General features: G+C 40.2%; 1 protein-coding gene and 1 long non-coding RNA gene across 4 annotated transcripts; one reads left to right on the top strand and one right to left on the bottom strand.

The window, feature by feature from the left end:
- Positions 1 to 678: 678 nt before the first annotated feature.
- gc2 (guanylyl cyclase 2) lies at positions 679 to 18,666 on the bottom strand. 3 transcript variants are annotated; one of them, XR_006093490.1, is made up of 25 exons: positions 18,391 to 18,666; positions 16,323 to 16,937; positions 15,209 to 15,337; positions 14,916 to 15,095; positions 14,569 to 14,686; positions 14,020 to 14,321; positions 13,761 to 13,892; positions 13,275 to 13,378; positions 12,857 to 12,975; positions 12,456 to 12,540; positions 12,203 to 12,299; positions 11,710 to 11,832; positions 11,261 to 11,341; positions 10,923 to 11,099; positions 10,461 to 10,617; positions 10,224 to 10,373; positions 9,025 to 9,173; positions 8,079 to 8,242; positions 7,048 to 7,240; positions 6,752 to 6,926; positions 5,724 to 5,822; positions 5,356 to 5,450; positions 5,173 to 5,258; positions 1,483 to 1,776; positions 679 to 1,288 (listed from the first exon to the last, which is right to left on the bottom strand). XR_006093490.1 is itself a non-coding variant. In XM_042401103.1 (25 exons), exons 2-24 carry the CDS (start codon positions 16,863 to 16,865, stop codon positions 4,840 to 4,842), a joined length of 3,558 nt encoding a protein of 1,185 aa, XP_042257037.1. In that variant the 5' UTR covers positions 16,866 to 16,937; positions 18,391 to 18,662; the 3' UTR covers positions 1,693 to 1,776; position 4,839. The 3 variants fall into 3 exon arrangements, 2 of the variants coding, with proteins under 2 accessions (XP_042257036.1, XP_042257037.1); XM_042401103.1 differs by lacking the exon at positions 679 to 1,288 and adding an exon at positions 4,839 to 4,939 and having other exon boundaries at positions 1,693 to 1,776; positions 18,391 to 18,662; XM_042401102.1 differs by having other exon boundaries at positions 679 to 1,776.
- On the top strand, positions 12,471 to 13,981 carry LOC121889274. The gene is made up of 4 exons (XR_006093491.1): positions 12,471 to 12,581; positions 12,868 to 12,985; positions 13,237 to 13,324; positions 13,794 to 13,981. It is a non-coding gene; the product is annotated as an uncharacterized LOC121889274 (long non-coding RNA).
- Positions 18,667 to 20,466: the final 1,800 nt, after the last annotated feature.

Genomic DNA, 20,466 nt, shown 5'->3' with positions numbered 1-20,466 from the left:
ACATCGAGATAACCTTTCAACCGTCCTGCATGAACTCAAATACAGAGCGATATTTAAACAGCTGCACTACATGATTTTAGTGTAAAAATAACAGAAAAGCCTCCCATCCCTCCCCCTTTAAAGAAACAACATACATTTGTTCCATTTGTGGAATTTAAAATGTTTGGTTAAGGAGACAGTTATTTAAGGATTTATTGAAGAAATGATTAAAACTTAAACCTTAAAAAGGTCTTAAAATCACATTTTCTGGACCTGATTTAACCGAAAACGTTAAAATTGTCAGAAACAACTAAATCTAAGAGAGGAAGCAATACCTTCCTGCTTTAAGGATGAAAAAAAATCCCAAAATCTGACTTTGGATGTAAAACTTCCCTCTTATGGGAGCAATCTTGTTCAATCTGCCTACTGTATGAACTATTTTTAGCCTCTGATTATCCAGGAAAGTTTGTTTTTTTAGCTGTATAACACTATACATTTATTCAGTTATACACTTTCACACCTGGGAGCTTGTTAGTCCAAACTGTGGAGTTATGGAAGCTGTGCTGCAGTTGAGGAGAAACTGTGAAACCCTGAAAATTGTCAAAAGTGAAGTGAGATTTTCCTTCATGGTGTGAGCAAATCTTGCTGGTTTTGGAACCCGTCCTTTGGTTTATTAAAGGTTATTAAAACCATCATGGTGGCCTAGGACCATTTAATCCAGAGTGGATTAGTTGATTAGTCAATTGGAGGTAAATTAATCCGGAAAAACTTTCCAAAAATGCAAAGATTCAAGCCTCTTAAATGTGAGTATTTGCCTGTTAGTCTTCTGTGATAGTAAACTGAATATCTTTAAGTTTAAAATTGTTGTCAGACAAAACAAGACAAAAATCTGAAGACATCACCTCGGGCATCTCTACTGCTTGCTGTCCAAATAAAGGCAAAAATGTCCAGAAAAGAGAAAGTAAGTAAATACTGGTAACTATTTCAGGGAGTATTTTTGTTTATTTTTGATTCCAGATGCCAAATTACTTCACAAACAGGGTGGAGAATAAAGACATGCCTTTCCCTCTCCCCTCTCCTCTCCTTCCCTTCCTTCCTTCCTTCCTTCAGACAGAGGAATAAGGAGTAAGAGACAAGTGAGGAGAGGAGAGGAGAGGAGAGGAGCGCAGGAGGAGGAAATGAACGAGGGAGATTAGCTGCGTTCCTCTGCTGCTGACAGACGCTTTCTGTAGATCCCTGCTTTGCTGAGTCACCACATCTCGGCCTCTATACATAGTTCCACACAGGACTTCATCTCCTCAACTCAAGCCTTTAATACACACAGACACACACACACACGCACACACATATACACACGATGACTGCTGTTAATCTCAACTTTCACTACCCCTCGTCCTCCTCCTGTTAACTTTTCCCTGCATGCTTTGCAGGTGATCTAACAGACAGTTTTGTGAGGAAATATCAGATTTTCCATGAAAATACTGGTAGTAAATTACACTTAACTGTCTTTGGATTAAGGTCAGAGCCCCCCTCTCATGAGAGTCCTTATTGATCCCTTTCTGTCAGGGTTCATAAGTCCAACCTGAGGTCCAGTCTAGGCAGATTTTTAAACATTTGGCTTCATATGTCACACACACAAACACTGTCGGTTGTCAGTGGTGCGACATCATGACGTTGTCGTCGTCGTCTGGTGCGTAGAGCTGAGTCACGATGCGGATGTGAGTGATCTTCTTCACCGCCTTGTGAAACGCCTGCCTCAGGTTCCTGGACTCGTCTGATGTGATGCTGACGCGAGAGCTGAGAGGAGGAACAAGGATGAAAGGGAAAGAGAGAGAAAGAGTCAAGAGGAAAAACGATGGTGGAGAGAAAGACAGATGGAAAGAAAATTAACACAGGATGGATAGGAAACATAACAAAGACAGAAATAATTACAGGAGTAGTTGGAGATTTTGGGAAATATGCTTATTTGTTTTCTTGCTGAGAGTTAGATGAGAAAATGGATACTAGTCTCACATGTGTACGATAAATATGAAGCTAGACTCAGGAGGCGATTAGCTTAGCTTAGCATAAAGACGGGAAACCGGAGAAACAGTTAGCCAGTTAAGAAACATGCCTAGCAATGCTAACTATTTCTTGACATTTTTTATATTTCTGTTTGTGTTTTGATTAAGATACAACCAGACCCGACTGGTTCTGGAGGAATTTAGCCCTCCCAGGAGAAATCAGCATCAATGCCGTTTTAATGCATGGGCTTACCAGAGCTAAAGCCCCAGGCCCAACGACGTGAAAGGCTCAGGGGAAAAAAAAAAATTCACAGGGAGGAAAAAAAAACTCCTGCCTCGTTTGTATGTTTTTTTGTCCATTTGTGCTGTCTGGATTTAGAGCAAAATGATCATCTGTCCTCATATTTAGTATCTCTGCTCCGACATGGAAACCAGAAGTGCAGTATTTGTTGTTGTTGCTGTGCTTCCATTTGTTGACTTTACACTTTCAATTTCACTCTTTTTAAATCCTTCTGTTGTTTCTTTCTGTTTCTAAGAAAGTTGTTTAATCCCCTAAGCCTCAGTTTGTGACAGTTACTAACTGTTATTCAGAGTTTTTAACCGTCCAGCGGCTGTTTGAAAGCTGCTAGCTTAGGTTAGCACGACGGGGCTAACGATCAAAACAAGATAAACTAAAACAGAACCATGCTAGACTTAACATGTCATTTGAAAGTGAAATTGTTAGATCCCTGGATTTTACCACTTTAATCAAGGGCTTCGCCACATGTAAAACCAGAACGTTCTAAAGGTAGGGATGGACCTGCGATTGATTGATCACTTCGTGCAATATTCTTATGCTTGCACTAATTGTGAGTGGACAGAAGGATTCAGGCTTCACTTTCCAGTGTTGTATGAGTTTTGTTTTTGGACATTGGCGCTCCCTTTTATTGTGACCATTTAGACTTCATGGCACTTGAATTTATTAGGCAATATGCTCGCTTTCATCTATAAGTGCGTATGTGTGTGTGTATGGGTTAGCATACATATGTGTGCATTTTAGTGACGCAGTTTCTGTATCCTATATGAATGCATCACTTGGTGCCGCAACAGTAATAAAATAAACTGCAGTCATGAGTGATTGTTGATGCATTATTGTATGCAAATTAAGCGTGGCTGATGTTTGTGCAGGTTGGACGGGGCAATAGTTGAGTCGCAATGGTGCTTTGAGGGGGGGGATGCCCACCCATAAAAAACAAATTCCCAGTCAGTTACTTTCCTCTGGCGCTGCTGGGACTGGATACAACATGTTAATGAGTGATGCTTACAGGTTGGTAGACGTACTTTTGATCTGGATGTGCCGGGCTAGCAGTGTTTTTGCTACGCTAAGCAAATCACCTCCTGGCTCTAGCTCCATACTGAGATGCAAAGACATGAGAGTCTTATTCTCAGCAAGAAAGCTAATTAGCATATTTCCAAAAATGTCAAACTGTTAATTTGACCAGAATAAACAGGGCTTGTACAAAGACAGGGGAATTTAACATCTTGACTTCTAGGTTCTAGTAATTGGAGACCTCAGAACAGAAAGAGAGCAGTAGACCTGTTATGGGTTTTAAAATGCATCATGAGATTTTAGACTTCATTTCAGCCGAGGTCAGTCAGCGTCAGCACATCGCTGCTATCGGATGAAAAGCTCATTCTGGTAAATCGAAAGTCAATTTTAGAGGTTTTTGAGCGACAGCAGCGACCTGATGAGCAGTCACAAGTGTGTGACAAAAACTTGTAAAGTAGAAGAACTGAGTTTTGTCAGTGACCAACAATTCAAAATGTTGATTTCCCCCTCTGATGAAAAGTTTTTTTTATTTGATAGACAAAATCCCAGCATCCCTTGCCTGAACAGCCTCTAGATCTTGCTGTCTTTTATTCGCATTCACTTGAACAGAAACATGACCCACTCAAAATCTCATGAGAAATATTTAGTAGATAACCCGCAGCAAGAAATTACTGCTCAAAAATGAGATACGATGCAACAGAAATGGACACAAACATGCTAAAGTTAGCTAAAATTAGGTCTCTAAGTTCTGCAACTTGAAAGTTTAGTCTTTTTCACATCTATGAAAGGGATAAAAACACCAAAATTGAACTTCTGTGTGTCTATTTTTTTAGTAATTCTCAAATAACAACAATAGCTGTGCTCAAAAAAGTAAAACTTACACACTAAAAAGGAAAGCCTTTGCACCAGAACTGGGTATCGTTTAAAAAATTACAATACCAGCACCAGTACCATTAAAGCGATACCAATACCAATAGACTACTTCCTTTGATACCTTTTTTTTCTACTTCATTCAATACCCATCATGTGAGCGGAAGCATTCAGTGGTGTTAAGTGCCATCAATCCTCCCAATACAAAAGATTTTTACACAAATACATTTTGAAAGTGTTCAAATTATTGAAATATTTATTAGATAACTGCACAATAAACCATTATCACCGTAAACTGTATGGGTTATAGCTGCTGTGGTAGTGGGCCAATCAAACGTTGCATTATATCGAAGAACGCTTGCAGTGATTGGTCATTTTTTTCTAGATCTGGGTACAAAAAGGATCAAATGCAGGTATCCTTTGACTGGAGAAGTTTCAGTACTACTTGGTACTGGGTTATCTGGGTTAAGGTAACCAGAACCCTTCATTTCACCAGCTCCTTCCTGTTGTGGCCGAGATTTTCTCCTAAACTTTGAGTAGGTCATGTTCAAGACGCAAGCAAATGCAAACAAACCGCAGTGACACCTTGAGACAGTTCACGCCAACGAGTCCCCAAACTATCACGTTGCCAACCAAGCCAGTAATGTTATACATTTTTTTATAATGCATAACATTACCTCAGTTTTTCTTCTTTGCAAGTTGTTCCTGTTGTTCTTGCTCGGCTTTCCGTTTCTTGTACTGGGCTATCTCGGCCATCTGCAGCCCGTGGGCCATTTGCCTGTTGGGATGAAGCGAACAGCGTGAAAAAAGCACACACACACACACACACACACACACATATAAACTGTAGTCCTGCAATGGGTCAGCTACTTGTTTCTCACCAAAGGACAGATTAGTTAGGTGGATTTACAGTCAGAGGTGCTGTAGGGGTCCACAGAGAAGAAGAAAGTGGGGAAGACGGGGTAAAAAGAGGAGAAAGACTGAAGGAGGAGAAAGGACAATCATTCATACCCAGACTTGAGTTCTGGAGGAACAGGCAGAGGTTTGGTAAATCCATCTCTCCCTACAAGCCAGTAGGTCTCCTCTATTCCTTTCCCCTGAAAAACAGAGAAGAAGAGAAGGAGGAAATGATGGGGACAATGAGATAGAGGTGTTAAAAGTTGCAGAAATTTCGTCCTCGTAAAGGGTTTCTACCTTGACTTCCGTCCTGCCTCTCAGCTCGACCTTGTAGCCCAGATTCAGCTCACGCAGGACTTTCACTGTACTCTCGTGGACGTGGATCCTGTAGGCTGCAGCAAACAAAATAAAGATGCTGTAATTTCTGTGTTGTTGGGAATAAATGGAATAAGAACTGAAAAGAGTGACAAATTAAGAAGAGACAGAAAGAGGAAATGTTACAGTACGACAGTGATAATCGTGCCCACAAACAATTACATGATTTCAGTAAAATTTACATCGCAATAGATTTTCCAGACATAGTAACGTCCGTATATCACAATATATATAGATGCCGTGATAACTGTGATAGATACTATTTGTGTTTTCGTAGATCTGTAACTTACGCATCCCGGTGGACTCCATACGAGAGGCGGTGGTCACTGTATCTCCAAATAAGCAGTAACGGGGCATTGTAAGACCCACCACTCCTGCTACACATGGACCTACAGCACACACACACACGCACACACAAGATATTACTTCCTCAGTCGGCTAATTTATGGATATAGTTTGGATTTAAGGTTAATTTTGGAGTTAGGATAAGCTTTTGGGACAGATTGGGGTTTAAAGAATCGATGCAGTTTATTTTATACCATGGCCTTGTTTCTGATTGGCTGGCAGGTGTCCACAAAAACAATATAACTCAACATTTAAACCACTGTTCTAAATCAGTGTGCAAAGTGTATTAAACTAGTAGCAGTTTATCTGTTTCATGCCACAAAAAAAATTACAGAAATACTTAAAAAATGGCATCTGAGATGTCCTGATATAGACAGTAATGACTGGACAGAAGAAATGCCACAACACCTCATGTAGAGGCCTTCTTCATCTCTGTGTAATGCATTATTTTTATGTTCCTTATCATGTATTATTGTTAACACACAACACTTGTCAAGTCAACTATACTTTGCCATATTGTACCATAAAACTGCATCTTGTATTTTTCCATTGGAGACATAGGGATCCTGGGATTGTCTGTGTTCAGGTTTAGTCAAGTTTGCATTCGTACTATCATTTTAGAGAAAGAAGCTTGAAGTTTTAAGCCATTTACGTGTTACTTTTTGCGATTTATTTTGACTTTTCAACAATCTTTTTGACAATAAATAAAGTACAGATCACCTATAAATTTCCTCAAACTAATTATCTTACTAATTATTATCCTATGTGTGTTTATTTTCTTCCTAAACACAAATATGCAGTTATATACATTTCTTACGTCAACATAATTCCTACTTTTTTAAATTATCTGAGCTGCTCACAATCTTTCCATGTACCCCCTTGAAGTACACTTAACTGTCATAAAAGACTAGACTTTACCAGCCAAGGTCTTTGCTGCAGGACTGTAAAACTTTTGCCTGTCTTCATCTCTCACCTGTGTGCAGTCCTATGCGTATCCTAACAGGAACGTCAGGCATGTGCCTCATTTTAAAGGTTCCCACAGCGCTCAGGATGTCAAGGGCCATGTTGGTTATTTCTGCAGCATGACGGTTGCCGTTAGGGACAGGAACGCCTGACGCCACCATGTAAGCATCACCAATCGTCTCCACCTACAGCAGAACGTAATCAAAGAATAATCATGTGAGATTGAACGCCACTATATTCACATTATTATAATAAATTAAATAGAATGAAGCACAGCAGACACACTAAGCCGAACAAAGGCAGTACCTTGTAGACGTCGTGATTTCCTATGATGGCGTCGAAAAGCGTGTAGAGGCTGTTGAGCAGGTCGACCACCTCGATGGGCTCGCTGTTGGCCGAGATGGTCGTAAAGCCGACAATGTCGCTGAAATAGAGAGACACGCTGTCGAAATGCTCCGGCTCGACTGTACCGCCTACCTTCAACGCTTCTGCCACAGACCTGGAAGGAAGGAAGAAAAACTCATGTTTGACAGGTGTGAAACGTACAGATGTTTGGAGTTAAAGATGTTATGTTTTCATGGCAGTGTTCAGTTTTTATGCATCACAAACATCTGAAACAAGGTCTACTCCAACTCTCAGTTCTTTCACATTGAGGTTAAACTTATTTAATTTAAACTTAATTTAATTTATCTAATTAGATTTGTTCATACCTTACATTTAAAAAAAAATACATGTGTCTTTCTACCTGCCTATTGTATCTTTTAAATCTTATCTTAAAACATTTTTATTTCTCATGTAAAACACTTTGAATTAATTATTATTGTTTAAAGGTGCAACACAAATAAACTTCCCTTTTCTTGTGAGTTTGAGACATAAACTCATGCATGTACAGTACACTGCTAAAACAACACCAAACTCAATAGCTCATCATTGTTAGGAATTAAAAGTTAATTTTAACATCCCCCTTTACAACGATTACATGTTCTTGTGTGAAACCAAATTACTTCATTACTGCAATAAAAATGAGGACATTTTAGGAAAAAAGAAACTTACATACCGTTCTTATTAGCAAGCACATTTTCTCCAGTGTTTGAGTGTATTTATAATTTATGAAGTGTGTTTTCTTGTATATACAAAATTAACTAATAATCTGCAGTGGAAACAGTGGAAAAACACCACAACTGGACACTGTGGACAGTTACAAGTATGTTTATGGTTTAACCAGTTGTGTGTTTGTACAATTAGAAATTGTAGATCCTATATGTGTCTGTGTTTGCATGTTTTATCCTGTGTGTGTGTGTATGTGTGTGTGTTCAAGCGTGTTCATGTTAACTCACGGAGGCAGCATCTGTGTCAGTAGCTTCTCCGTCTTCTGTTTTTCGATTTCCAGCTCCTCAGTTCTCTCTCTGATCAGCTCTTCCAGGTTGGAGGAGTACTGCTCCAACATCCTCAGCATGGAGTCTATGATGTTGGTCTTCTTCCCCTTGTTGATGTTCTTGAACTGAGGGGAGAATAAAGAACAGGCAGGAGACAAGACGGGTCGAAGTTTAACAGATGGATCAAGTAAAAGCAGAAAAGCCTATTAAAAAGTATCTTCTCACCCTAAAATCACCAGATTAAATTAAAAATTGACTCCCAAACTGATTTTGCTAATACAAAACAACAATTATTCAGTATTTAATTCTGAATTTTACTATTCTAGGATTTGAAAAACTAAATTAAATGAAATGACAGTTGAAAACTTTCACCAGTAAGCCAACAAAATCATTTTTTTAATTTAAGCAGCATTTAAGCAGCATCTCATTAAAGGAGAAACACACCTCACCAATATAACAGTAGATACACTGCTACACTAACGTAAGTAAATCTCTATTTAGTAAAGACCAGTTTGGGCAAACCAGTATATCAGTTAAACACCAGATAAAAGGCATTTTGTTGAATTTAAAGGTGCAGTGTGTAGAATTTAGTGACATCTAGCGGATCGGACTAGGGAGAAATGGAATATAATATTCATAAGTATGTTTTAATTAGTTTATAATCACCTGAAAATAAGAATTGTTTGGTTTTTGTTACCTTACCCTCCTACATGCTTGCAAGGGGTGGGGGAGGGGTATTCAGTTGGTTGCAATCTGCAGCCTCATTGCTAGATTCCGCTAAATCCTACACACGGGTCCATTAAGTGTAGATATTTTGTTTAAATTAGGTCAAAATGTACGTATAACCGAAAAACTTTAAATGTCTGTCCCTGTTTTATTCCACTTCTGCTATCTCAACACAACCTACCTGGTCAAAGATCTCATCAAAGTTGGGTCTCTTGTCTGGCTGTTCGTTCCAGCACTGTTTCATCAGCTGGATGCACTCTAACGGGGCGTAGTCTGGACTGACCACCGGACGACACAGAGGAGGAGGCTTACGGAGCTTCTCTATTATATCTAAAACACAGAGGAAGCAGTTAAAAAAAACTCCTTATTTATCTTATACTGGCCCTTTATGCAGCCCCTCAGTTCAGCCTCTGTATGAAACAGGCTGTTTTAGCTCCTGATGGCTGCCTTCCCGATGAGCCCATGCTGCTCTGATTGGTTTGCTTCCACAAGTTGCGTCTTGGTCGATTTCCGGTTGCTCGGGAGGCTACGTCAACAAACTATAGTGGCAGGATATCACTACTTTTTCTCATTCTTTACTCGAAACGTCAACTTATCAACATCCGCATATGTTTGAGCCAAAATCCAATTCAAAATATGACAACAAGAACAACACATGGAAAAACCTCAGCAACAACCTTAGCAACCAAGACTACTGAACAGACGTCCATATATGGGTATGTGCAATGAGCTGATGTTAGCTTGTCACCAACGTAGAAAAAAACGTTGCAGGGAGCATTTCTACATACTTTAGCCTCAAGTTTTGGAACTTTGACCATGTTAAACATAGACATCCGACATCATAACAGTATATAAATAACAAAAATCCACAAAAAGCATAATATGTCCCCTTTAAGAGATAAACAAAGGTTTTACAATTCATCCTGAGGTGCCAGGGAACACGAATATTTGTACCAAATTTCAGTCCATCCAGTAGTTGTCAAGACATTTCAATCTGACCCAAAAAATGTCAACCTCCTGGTTTTGCTAAAAGGGAAAGTCAGAAGATCAACAAATAATCCCTCCTCTGGGGTCCACGGATGTTTGTACAACTGGATACGAGCTAACGTTACCATTAGCTAAAAATCCAATAGCTCAGTTTCTTATGATTTATATGAAAAGAAAAAAACGTAAGAAAAATGCTGTTGTTAGTGAACTGTTGTTAGTTCCAATCTGCTGTTTAGGAGACTGGATTTTAACTTTTACATTTATAACTTAACTACAAAACATATAAAACCTTCACATTCCCTCTCAAAGGAAAAGAAAACAGTGCAGGTGTGTCATCCTGCGTAGTCAGGTTTCTGGGAGTTCGTTTGTGTGTTTGTGGAGTTGTTGTCTTGCCTGTAGCGGACAGGTCCAGCATGCAGAAAGGAGGCCCTCTGATCACCACCTCCTGCATGATGATGGCGAAGCTGTACACGTCACCGGGGAGTGTCCCGAGGAGCCCCGGATGCCCGCTCCTCAGGATTTCTGGAGCCGTCCACAACATCTCTGGCACACACAGAACAGCATTAATATGCTTCCGGCAACTCGGTGCAGAACATTAACTCTGGTTAATAGTCTGACAAAGTCTCTCACCATCTGCAGGCGGTTCGATGTAGGGGAACCTCTGAGACTCTAGAACCTCGTTGTATCCGTAGTCTGTTAGCTTCAGGACGAAGCGCCCATCCACCACACAGTTACGGGACTTCAAACGAGCGTGGGACACACCACGATGGTGGAGGTACTTCATACCCTGAGACAGAAAACAAACACTGTTTTCAGTTTTCAATTAAGTATAACTTCACAAAGAATACTTTCTTTCTTCCATATGATGGAGAGCAATATAAAGATGTTGCAGAAGAAGAGAGGGCTATGGTTTATGTCTACACTGCCATAAATATGTGAGTCCTTTAATACATGAGTTTCCTTGCTGCCTAAAACTTGCAAACTGACAAACATCACTGGAAGTGAGTCGATGACTAAAAATGGTGATGACAGTTTTGTGATCTCCAAGTAGTGTGTAAACGCGCAGGTCACCACCGTCTACTTCATATTAACCTTTATAAGATCCAGAAGTAGAGACGACTTGAACATCCAGTCGAGTTTGACGTCCTCATTCAGCAGCAGGTCCTCCAAGCTGCCTCTGGAGCAGAACTCGGTCACAATGGCGAACACACCGCAGTCATGGAAGAAGCCCAGGAAAGGGTTGATGTTCTCGTGTCGCATGTCCTTCATCTAGAGACAGAAACAGTTTAGTTTGATCTTTTTTTAATGATCCTTAGCTGCTTTTTTTTTTACACAAAACCATACATTTTAACTCACACTTTTTACATTAAATACAAACAAATACTAAACTAACTAATTAAAGTGATATGAAACCCACTCATGTAACGTACCAGCTCAAACACATCACTGGTTTTGGGGTTAATGCGGCTAAAAAACCCATCAGGAAGTCTTTTCAGCCACGCCCAGTCACCCTGGAGGACAGAAACACCAAAGAAACCTCAGCAATTAGAGTAAGAAGCAGCTGTTTTCTCATATTTTCAAGATACAGTACTAAACTAAACTGGATTTCAATTTCAGCGATTTATTGTTGCACTCATAATGAAAGGTTAAGGTTGACGAAATATCCGTCAAAAGCATTTACTGACAGTTATGAGATTTTTCTGGCAAGGAATAAAGTTTGCACCCAACACCTGGACGAAGGTTTAATCAAGCTGAGACACATCAGCCATGTTTACTTTTTAGGCAACCCAAATGGGATAGGAGACATTTCATTTTGGCTAGCGGGTCTTTTTTCTGTCATCTTTCTTTCATCCTGTAAATTCTCAACTCACTGTCTCACCTCGTAAATGACAACGTTGGAGTTCTCGTAGGTGGCTGGGGATAGAGTGGAGACCGGCGACGTGACGCTGTGGTCGGACACGCTCCTCATGCCGCTGGCCCTGCTGTCGTCCAGACTCATCTTCTGCAAATATGAAGTTCAAAATGTGAGACAACTGTTTTCAGTTTTTTAAATGAGCGGCACAGCAGTGAACGTCAAAGAGCAGCTTCAGTAACTACTACTACCACTTTTAGCTTGCCCACTTTGTTTTGAAGCTCATGTTTGGTCCTAAAGGTTGAAGAATCTTAAAAAGAACATGTATGAATGAATAAATATATATTTTTGTGTATAATCTAAAAGACTTATCCCTCACTATACGAGACACAATTAAAAACAGCACCCACTTTCATTATTTTACATTTATAATGGATAAAAGAAAAGAAGAAATAGCAACCTAAGAAATAAGGTCAAACACCACCAACACCATGTCAGCATCAACCGCACAGAGGCTGACCTTGTTGCTAAGCGACGGGTTTATGAATGTGACGTCAGCCAGAGTCAGTAAGATCTTGTCTCGACCCCTGACCAGTCGAATATGATGGACGCGTCGCCTAAACAACAAGAAACCAGAGGGAGACAGTTGGAGCAAGGGATGCATTGACAAATAAATAGTCCTGAAATGTACTTATGAAAAAATAATAAACTAACTAACATCCATATGGGCTACAGGCAAATCAAAGTGATGTAAGACTCTCTACTGACTCTACCTGACACAGTACGTCAGTGCCACACCAAAAATACAGGCACCAGTCGCCCCGAGGAAAATGCTAATGGTCGAGAACAGATCCACACCTGGAACGAACAGAGATGAGAGTCAATTGAAAAAATTAAAGGTAATTTCTGAAGAAAAGTGAAACTCTAATGTCTGCATTTAGTTTGTGAAAGCAGGTGTGACACTTCTAATGAAGATGGTTGCACAGCTGTGCACTTAACATTTCAGAAAATATTTGGACAAAATGCATTTAGTTTGCCATTTATAAGCACTGACATAAACATTCCAGGCTAATCTGTTTTTGGGGGTTTTGGATATGTTTATTTGTAAAGTCCTTGATCATAGTAAACTAAAACATCCAGCACTCATGAATGCACAGTATATATTCTTCCTCACCCCTTGAGCAGAGGACTCCGGGTGTAAACCAGCAGGAGGAGTCCCTCCTGGGTCCATAGCCGTGAGGAAAGTGAATGTCTCGACCCAAAAAGCGCACCATGCCGGCCTCCATGTCGATCCTGTCATCCAGTAATATGGTCAATATTTAGTTATTAGTACAGTGATAACACCTGAGATTGCATATGTTTCTGTTACCACAACTCAAACCTCAAAAATATCAGTATGATCCTGTATCTCGTCAACATGCAAGCTCTGAATCTTTACACTGAAACTGCAAAATGTTTTCTTTTTAAATCACCGACTTCACTGAGGTTTGACTTTCCTTACCTCACCCATGTGTCATTGAACATTTTATTACTCTATTTCTCTTGTTGTTCCAGTTTTGCAATAAGAAACAACAGTCTCAGCCCGTAGATACCTGTATGTTGGCTTCAACTCCCAGGACAGTCCGTCTGTGTCCAGTATGAGGTAGTCCAGCAGAGCCACTCCGGAGCCGTTGGTTTTGATTTGGTGGCTGAATCCCTGCAACATAAATAAGATGAAGAGTTTAGTTGGAATTGCCCTTTTATTATGTGCTTTTCATCACACTAGTAAACTTAAACTGATGGGTTTTGATACTAAAAAGATGATGGTCCATTGTGGTTCAACAACATTTTAGAAAATCAAACAAACCCTTAAACCCTTAAATATTCATTTTTAATTATACATACTATTACGTACTTTCTACGGTTGATATCATCAATCCTTTTACCCATTTTACCCTTATTTGGAGGCCACAATTGTCTGCTGGTGAAGTTTGAATCAACACCTTTCTACTGAACAGGTTTTATGTACAAAGTGGACACAAATTATTTTGTTGAGCTCATATGTACATTGGAACATTTACTGTTTTGAATACAAATACCTGAAAGTTCAGGTTGCGTGTGTGTTGTGCCAGGTTTCCTCCAGACATCCACTCCCTCGACTGCCGAATACGCTGCACTGCATGAGCCATGAAGAGGACAGAGCTGTAGATGGTGCCGAAGAGAGGAGACACCTGCAGGACAAACCAGACAGATGTCAGCTTCCTTGCTAAAGGGACTCTCAGCAGGATTCTTCTAATTAAAAATCCAATTAAAAAGCAAATGAATCTCTTTCTAAACACTCAGGAAAAGAGTGTTCACCTGCTGTGGCTTCAGCGTCTTCGCCACCTCTCCCCTCTCCATGGCTTCTCTGTAGGCCTCGAAGAACGACACCTGGGGTGACTCGATGGTGACGGTCAGCACGGCGTCGTAGGCCCGCAACAGTTTGCTGTTGCTCTTCAGAGACGGGTAGCTCACGTTGCGGTAGGGCAGGCTGTAGAGCAGGGTGTCGTAGGGCACAAAGATCAGGGAGCCGTCAATCATCCCCATGTCGTAGGCCGTCTCCAAGAGGAGCTTCTGGACTTCACCGCCAATCAGCGCTGAGTGCATGCAGAGGATCACAACTAGGACGAGACATGACACAGAGGTTCAGGTTACAAGTTTTTAAACACTGACATGTCCTTTCATAAAGTTTTATGAATGAATTCTTTAATTATGTAGTCACAGCCATTTTAGTAGCTGTAGTGATTGCAGATTTGATCATTAAAGCATCGGTACACTTGAAAAATAAACAGAATGAATGTTTTGGACAAGAAAATAGTGTCAAAAAGAGGTCTAATAACATGCAGATAAACAAAAGTCAGTACTCACCTCGTATTTCTCTCCTCTTACGAACTTTGGCCAGAGTTCTCCTGATGCCGTGAGGTGTGTTCTCCATAAAACTGACATGTCTGACCGACAGACCGTGGCTCCTCAAAGAGTCAGCTACCTACAGTAGACAGGACAGAGACAACAAAATCAGACCAGAAACTAGACTGAGCCACTGATTCTCACTTAAAAAATTTAAGTCATGGTGTTGTAATGGCAAAAAACAAAAATAGTCACATTTTTTAGCACTTTTTTGCTTAATTTCTGACCCTTTTTTCTGCCTCACCTGTATAGTTTAATCTTGCCATTAACAGTTTTTTATGATTAATTGAATTAGAGATAAGTCAAACCTTGATGGCCGTCTCCACCCAGATGTCATCTGAGGAAGAGATGATGGCAATCTGGGCCCACCTGAAGTAGTTCATGACACTGAGCAGCACCCAGGTGGGCCTCGGCATGGAGCGGGCGAAGGTCGGGTGGCTCCGAATATCATCCAATTCGTAGCCAACACAACCCCAAGAAAACATTGCCTGGAAGAGGAGACAAGACACAACCTCATCACCAATCAGTTTATTAAATCATGGCATTTCAGATATGTGTTGATACACACATACCTGCAACCGTAGACGTGTATACCACTTACTTTGTTCCAGCCTTTGCTCAGCATTGAAGCAGCATCACAGTAACCGGGGTTGGTCGGTCCAATGTACGCTGAGGCCTTGGTGTGGAAACCCACAAATTTCTCCAGCGCCCTCGATGTCTCACATGGCTCCTGAAGAGTGATATCCAATCAATCAGTCAACCAACAGTCAATGCTACACCAGTTCCCAGGTATTTGAGCTGTGTTTAGACACACTATAGTCTGACCCGCAGCCATGTAAAGTCCAAGAAGGTGCTTAATTTTAACACTGCAAAAATATTGATCTAGAAGCACAGACTGTTGTAATATGGTGTTTGACAAAGAGTAAAGTATGGGCTGTCTTGGATTTCTCAAGGGAAAGATCATGGTTTGGGTTAAAATTATCACTCACGCAACCTTTGTCATCATGGCAACAGTAAACACCAAGACAATCATAGTTACAGTCTCTAAAAAACTGTTTTGACTCATGGTTGGAAGAGGGAAGCGAACAGCGGTCTCCTGCAGCTAAGTACACTTTTTTTTCCATCTTTCTATCTAGCCATCCACCCAACCCGCCACCTCCAAATATTGACATTTGTCACCTTATATAGACATCATCTGAACTGCCTTTCTTCTTCGGGTCATATTTGTATGTCTACCACGACGAAGGATCCAAATTGACTTTCCATTGGAATTGTTTCTGATGTACTGGCATGTAATTTTAACACATTATGTGCGAACACCACATAATGTGGCATTAAGAGGTTGTGTTCATTTCAAGTATTTCGATGAGATCAGGCTGCATTAGCATTTAGTGCCAAAGTACAGCCTTACAGAGCTGCTAGCATGGCTGTAGACCTATTTTCATTCAAATACAGTATTTCCTTTTCCCAGTAAAGTGGTAGCCTGACTGGTATTAGCTAGTTGACATTATCCTTTCGGTGTCTCTGCTTTTTTTTCTGCTTGATGGCACTGTTTTAGCTAAGTCGTCTAACTTAGGTCCCTTGGGGAATCTAACTGTCCTAGCTAACTGAGAAAAAGTTCTAGTTTTCTGCATACAGATGTTAAACTGTGACCATGAAAAACGCTGACAAATCTTCTACTTTTAGTGGTTGAGCATATTTGTCAAGCTGTGTACCTGCAGAACAGTATAGTCGAATGTGGCGGCGTAGGACAGTGAGGGGTCCTTGTTGATGCGGTTGACGGCGAGCTGTGCTGCCACATTGGGAAGAGCCTTGGCAAAAAGGGGGTCACACACCCAGGGGCCCACCACCCCAACCCGAAACACAGCTCCCTTGACTGGGCAGGGCAGTAAGCACAGGGAGGCCAGGAGAACGAAGAGGAACCTCAGGAGGCCATAAAGGGATGGACTGAATGGAGGAGACAGGGGAAGGGATGAAATACGGGGAGGAAGATTAGGAGAGGAGTGGCATGCAGGAGATGAAGAGGGAGGATGAGGCAGGTGGGATAACACAGGGGAATGAAAAGAGGGAGAGAGAGGAGCATTGATAGAGGAAATGGAAGAAAATGGAGACCAAAGTTGGGATGGAGCATGATGGTCGACAGGAGAACAGTGAGGACGAGGAGGAGGAAAGGAGGATGGTTGGATGTCAGGAGTTTTGTCTTGTGTCTGCTTCCATGTTTGAGGTTCGGGGAGAAAGGCACGGCGCTGTTGTCGCATCTCAAGTCTCGCCACCTCCAGAACTCACAAAAACCTGGAGGAGGATGGTCTGATGTTGACTGTGCTGCTTTCCTGAAATTAAAGATTTGAAGAAAATTAGGAGTAAATTTATTTTGTCCCACTGTGATAGATCATAAATCAGAAATTATATTCTAAAGAGGTATTATAGTTTTGTTGTAGCCACTTTAACTACCTTACAGTGTTTTTGCAGGTAGATTTTTCCTAAAATTTTAGTTTTTACTGAATATACAGTAGTCCCTGACTCAAGGATATTTATGTTTAAATCTTGTGGATGATTGTGGTGCATGTACACTCCACATGCTTATTAATGTGTAAATTAGAGACATATCTATGGGTTTACTTTTATACTTTGAGTATAACATTTAGTATAACATTTATTTTGGAGTTTTCGTCCAACTTATTTGACGCTCAACTCCACAAAATGCATTGTTGATATTTACGGTTTGTTTTTCAGAATAGACTTGCAGGTGTCCACACAAATCCTTGTGACAGATGATGAAATTTCATAATTTGAGCTTTAAAGGAACTTTTACAGGTAGATAACTTCTTTAGACAGCTTTTGACAAACAAGCCTGAAACACAAACTGAAGTTTTAGTGACTTTAGACTGAAGATTGTTCCTGGCTCAGTCAGCTACGGCAGGATAATCTACTATGACCCTGTCATTAGCGTGCACTGTATCATAATCCTCATTTGAAAATCTGAATCAATGCTATGCACAAGAAAAGACCGATCTAAATATGCTGGGCCTAAAATGTTTGATATTACATGTCAGTACAACAAGGTGAAAACATTTCAGCTCTCAGTAATGTGAAACTAAACTGAATGAAGACAACAAATCAGTCATCCAGTGTCCAGACCTGCCCTCACATTCATAAAGACTGAAACTTCATGCTGTTTATGTTTGGATATATTGATGTACATGTTCCGTGCTCTCTTGCAAATTTCTGTACTCATCATGCATTTGGCTATTCTTCTTTGTATGGCTTCTTGTTACTTGAATGTTTGAGCTTCACTGTGCAGAATAATGTATGTGCAGAGTCTGACACCAGAAGGCTGCTTTCACAATCAGCTGCTGAAAGTTGAAAGTTTTTCTGTACTCACCAGAAATCTCCATTTCAGGCATGTACCCTATGAGCATGATTTGTGACATCACAACTAGTTTTGAGCAAATCATGGTCTAGAGTACAATTTATATAACTGTGATGTGGAAAGTTGAAGCCTCCAGTGCACATACACTGAGAGTGGACTTTTCAGTGAAGTAGGAGACATCTTGTGTGCAGCAGTTAAACTTGTAAATTGAGAAACATTTGTATATTCATAGATTCTGAAATTTTTAATGAGGTAGATGTCTTTTTAAGAATTTCTGACCAGGCAATTGAGCTTTTTTTAATGGAAAAACCACATCAGACACATACTAGCCTATTATTCAAAGTGTATTTTTCAAAGAGTATTTTTTATATATCTTAAAACATGTCTGGAGGGGATCTTTAAGGGTTTCCTACCATACATTGATGAGACGGACAGGTCTTGCTTCTCTCCAAGGCAAATCTTCTGCACCAAAGTGCCACAGTGATGGCTAGTTTCATCACTTCCCCTTTTCTTTACATCCAGAAAAGTCTTCAAATAAATCCCGTCATTGATTACCTCTTCGAAAACCAGCACGGTGTCACTGCATTATGAGGATACATACATGTAGCTGGTGTGTCTGCAGGAGAAGACGGAGCAGCGGGTTTGCAGTCTTCGTATGTGCGTGTGATGTGCACGTCCTTGTGTTCGTGTGTTCGTGTGTGTGAGTGTGTGTGAGTGTGTGTGAGACGACCTAGAACAAGTGTGAGACCTGTCCTGTCAGATTATATCAAATCCAATCAGGACTCTTGCAGCTGTAAGCCGCATCGGCTGAGGTGTATAGTGAAAATTATGATGATGGTAATGATGACGATCATTATTATCATCATTACCTCCATAACATAACATTTTTATTATATTTTAGTAGCAGCTTTATATCCTAGACTAGTATTAGTGGTTGTACTGTATGTATTGGACCTTCAGTAGCAGCAGTAGTAGTAGTAGTAGAGTACTACAGTGCTTGTAGTACTAATGGTATAGTACTAGTAAAAGGAGGAGGACACTAAAATAAGCTCAGTTTCCTCAATCTCACCACTGGGTTATTTTAGTAAGTAGGTAAGTTTATTTAAAGTGTAACATCACCAAAGTCTCATTACACTTTACATGAAGATACACATTACAGACAAATGGATTGTAACACTTGAAAACACAGTACAATAAAATAAATAAAATGGATCTTCTGGTTGGACGGTAATATATATCTGAGTGTCGTCTGTGTATAAATGGAAATTAATACGTAATTCATGGAGGATGTTCCCAAGTGGGAGCGTATATAAAGAAAAGAGTGGAATATTAGGGAAGGAGGAGTTGTAACTGCTCTGGCGCTTTCAGTCATATCACACGATCTTCATCAGCAGATGGAGTTTTCCCATTTGTTATAAATTTGTAGATGTTCAATTTTCCATTTTTGCTGACCACTTTAATGACTTCACATCCATTCTGACTTAAAAGTTGAGACTTAAAGTTCCTTCTTGACCTCAGAAACAGCTGTTGGCAAAACAATCTCACCACAAGGTTCATTTAGCTGATTTGGAGCTTTTGATTGTCTCACACAATCTTCTTCAGCAGATGAAGTTTTCCCCAGTTTTAACAGATTTGTAGATGTTTGAGTTTCCATTTTTCTTGTCCATGTTGGTTTAAAACAGAGCAGCTACTTGACCTTATGGTGAGATTGTGTTGTCAGCTGTTTCCAAGGTCAGTTATGAATTTTCAGTCTCAACTCTCAGTTTGCTTTCAAATTGCTTCTTTCATGTCTTGATAAGAAATATTTGTAAAGCCAATAAAAAAAACAAACGTCTGTCTGTCTACATGATGCTGTTTCCACACAGCTAGAAATAATTCTGGTGAAGTAGAAAATCCAAACAAAGACATTTTCTATGCCTAAAAACAGTCAAATTTAAAGATACTGACTCTAGTAAAGGGTCAGAGTCTATGAAGTGTAAATTGTGTGTTATTGTAAATGCTTTCTCTGGTTATTAAAAACCCCACATATCCAGAAACAATACAGAAGACATGACCTCAAAAATTAAAACTATACCAGTGAGTATCCTAACATATGATGGCATTCCCCTTTAAGAACTGACAGGGTGGTGTAATAAAACTTCATGAACACATCAACGCAGGTTTTATCTTCCAGCTCCGTCCAGTCAGACATGAGATGTTTGATTTACTTTACGTTTTTACAACTTCATCTTCAGACCAGACGGCTGTGAGGAATGCAGCAGCAGCCGTGCATGAAGTCCAACATCTTGGACTGAATCCACTGTTTTTATACATGACTGTAGCTCATACACATGTGGTATTTTACTGCAGTTTCACCTGATTTTTTTTGTTTTTACTGTGGTTAAAAGTTATTCAGTATCTCTTTTTCAAAAAGGACATTTGACTATAGCCTCAATCATAATGCAGGGTATTTTTACTTTCATCAGGCCATCATGGGTCCAAACCTCAGC

This window comes from Thunnus maccoyii, chromosome 22 (assembly GCF_910596095.1).
Source record: "Thunnus maccoyii chromosome 22, fThuMac1.1, whole genome shotgun sequence".
Classification (NCBI taxonomy): domain Eukaryota; kingdom Metazoa; phylum Chordata; class Actinopteri; order Scombriformes; family Scombridae; genus Thunnus; species Thunnus maccoyii.
This window is presented reverse-complemented; position numbering and strand designations above follow the sequence as displayed.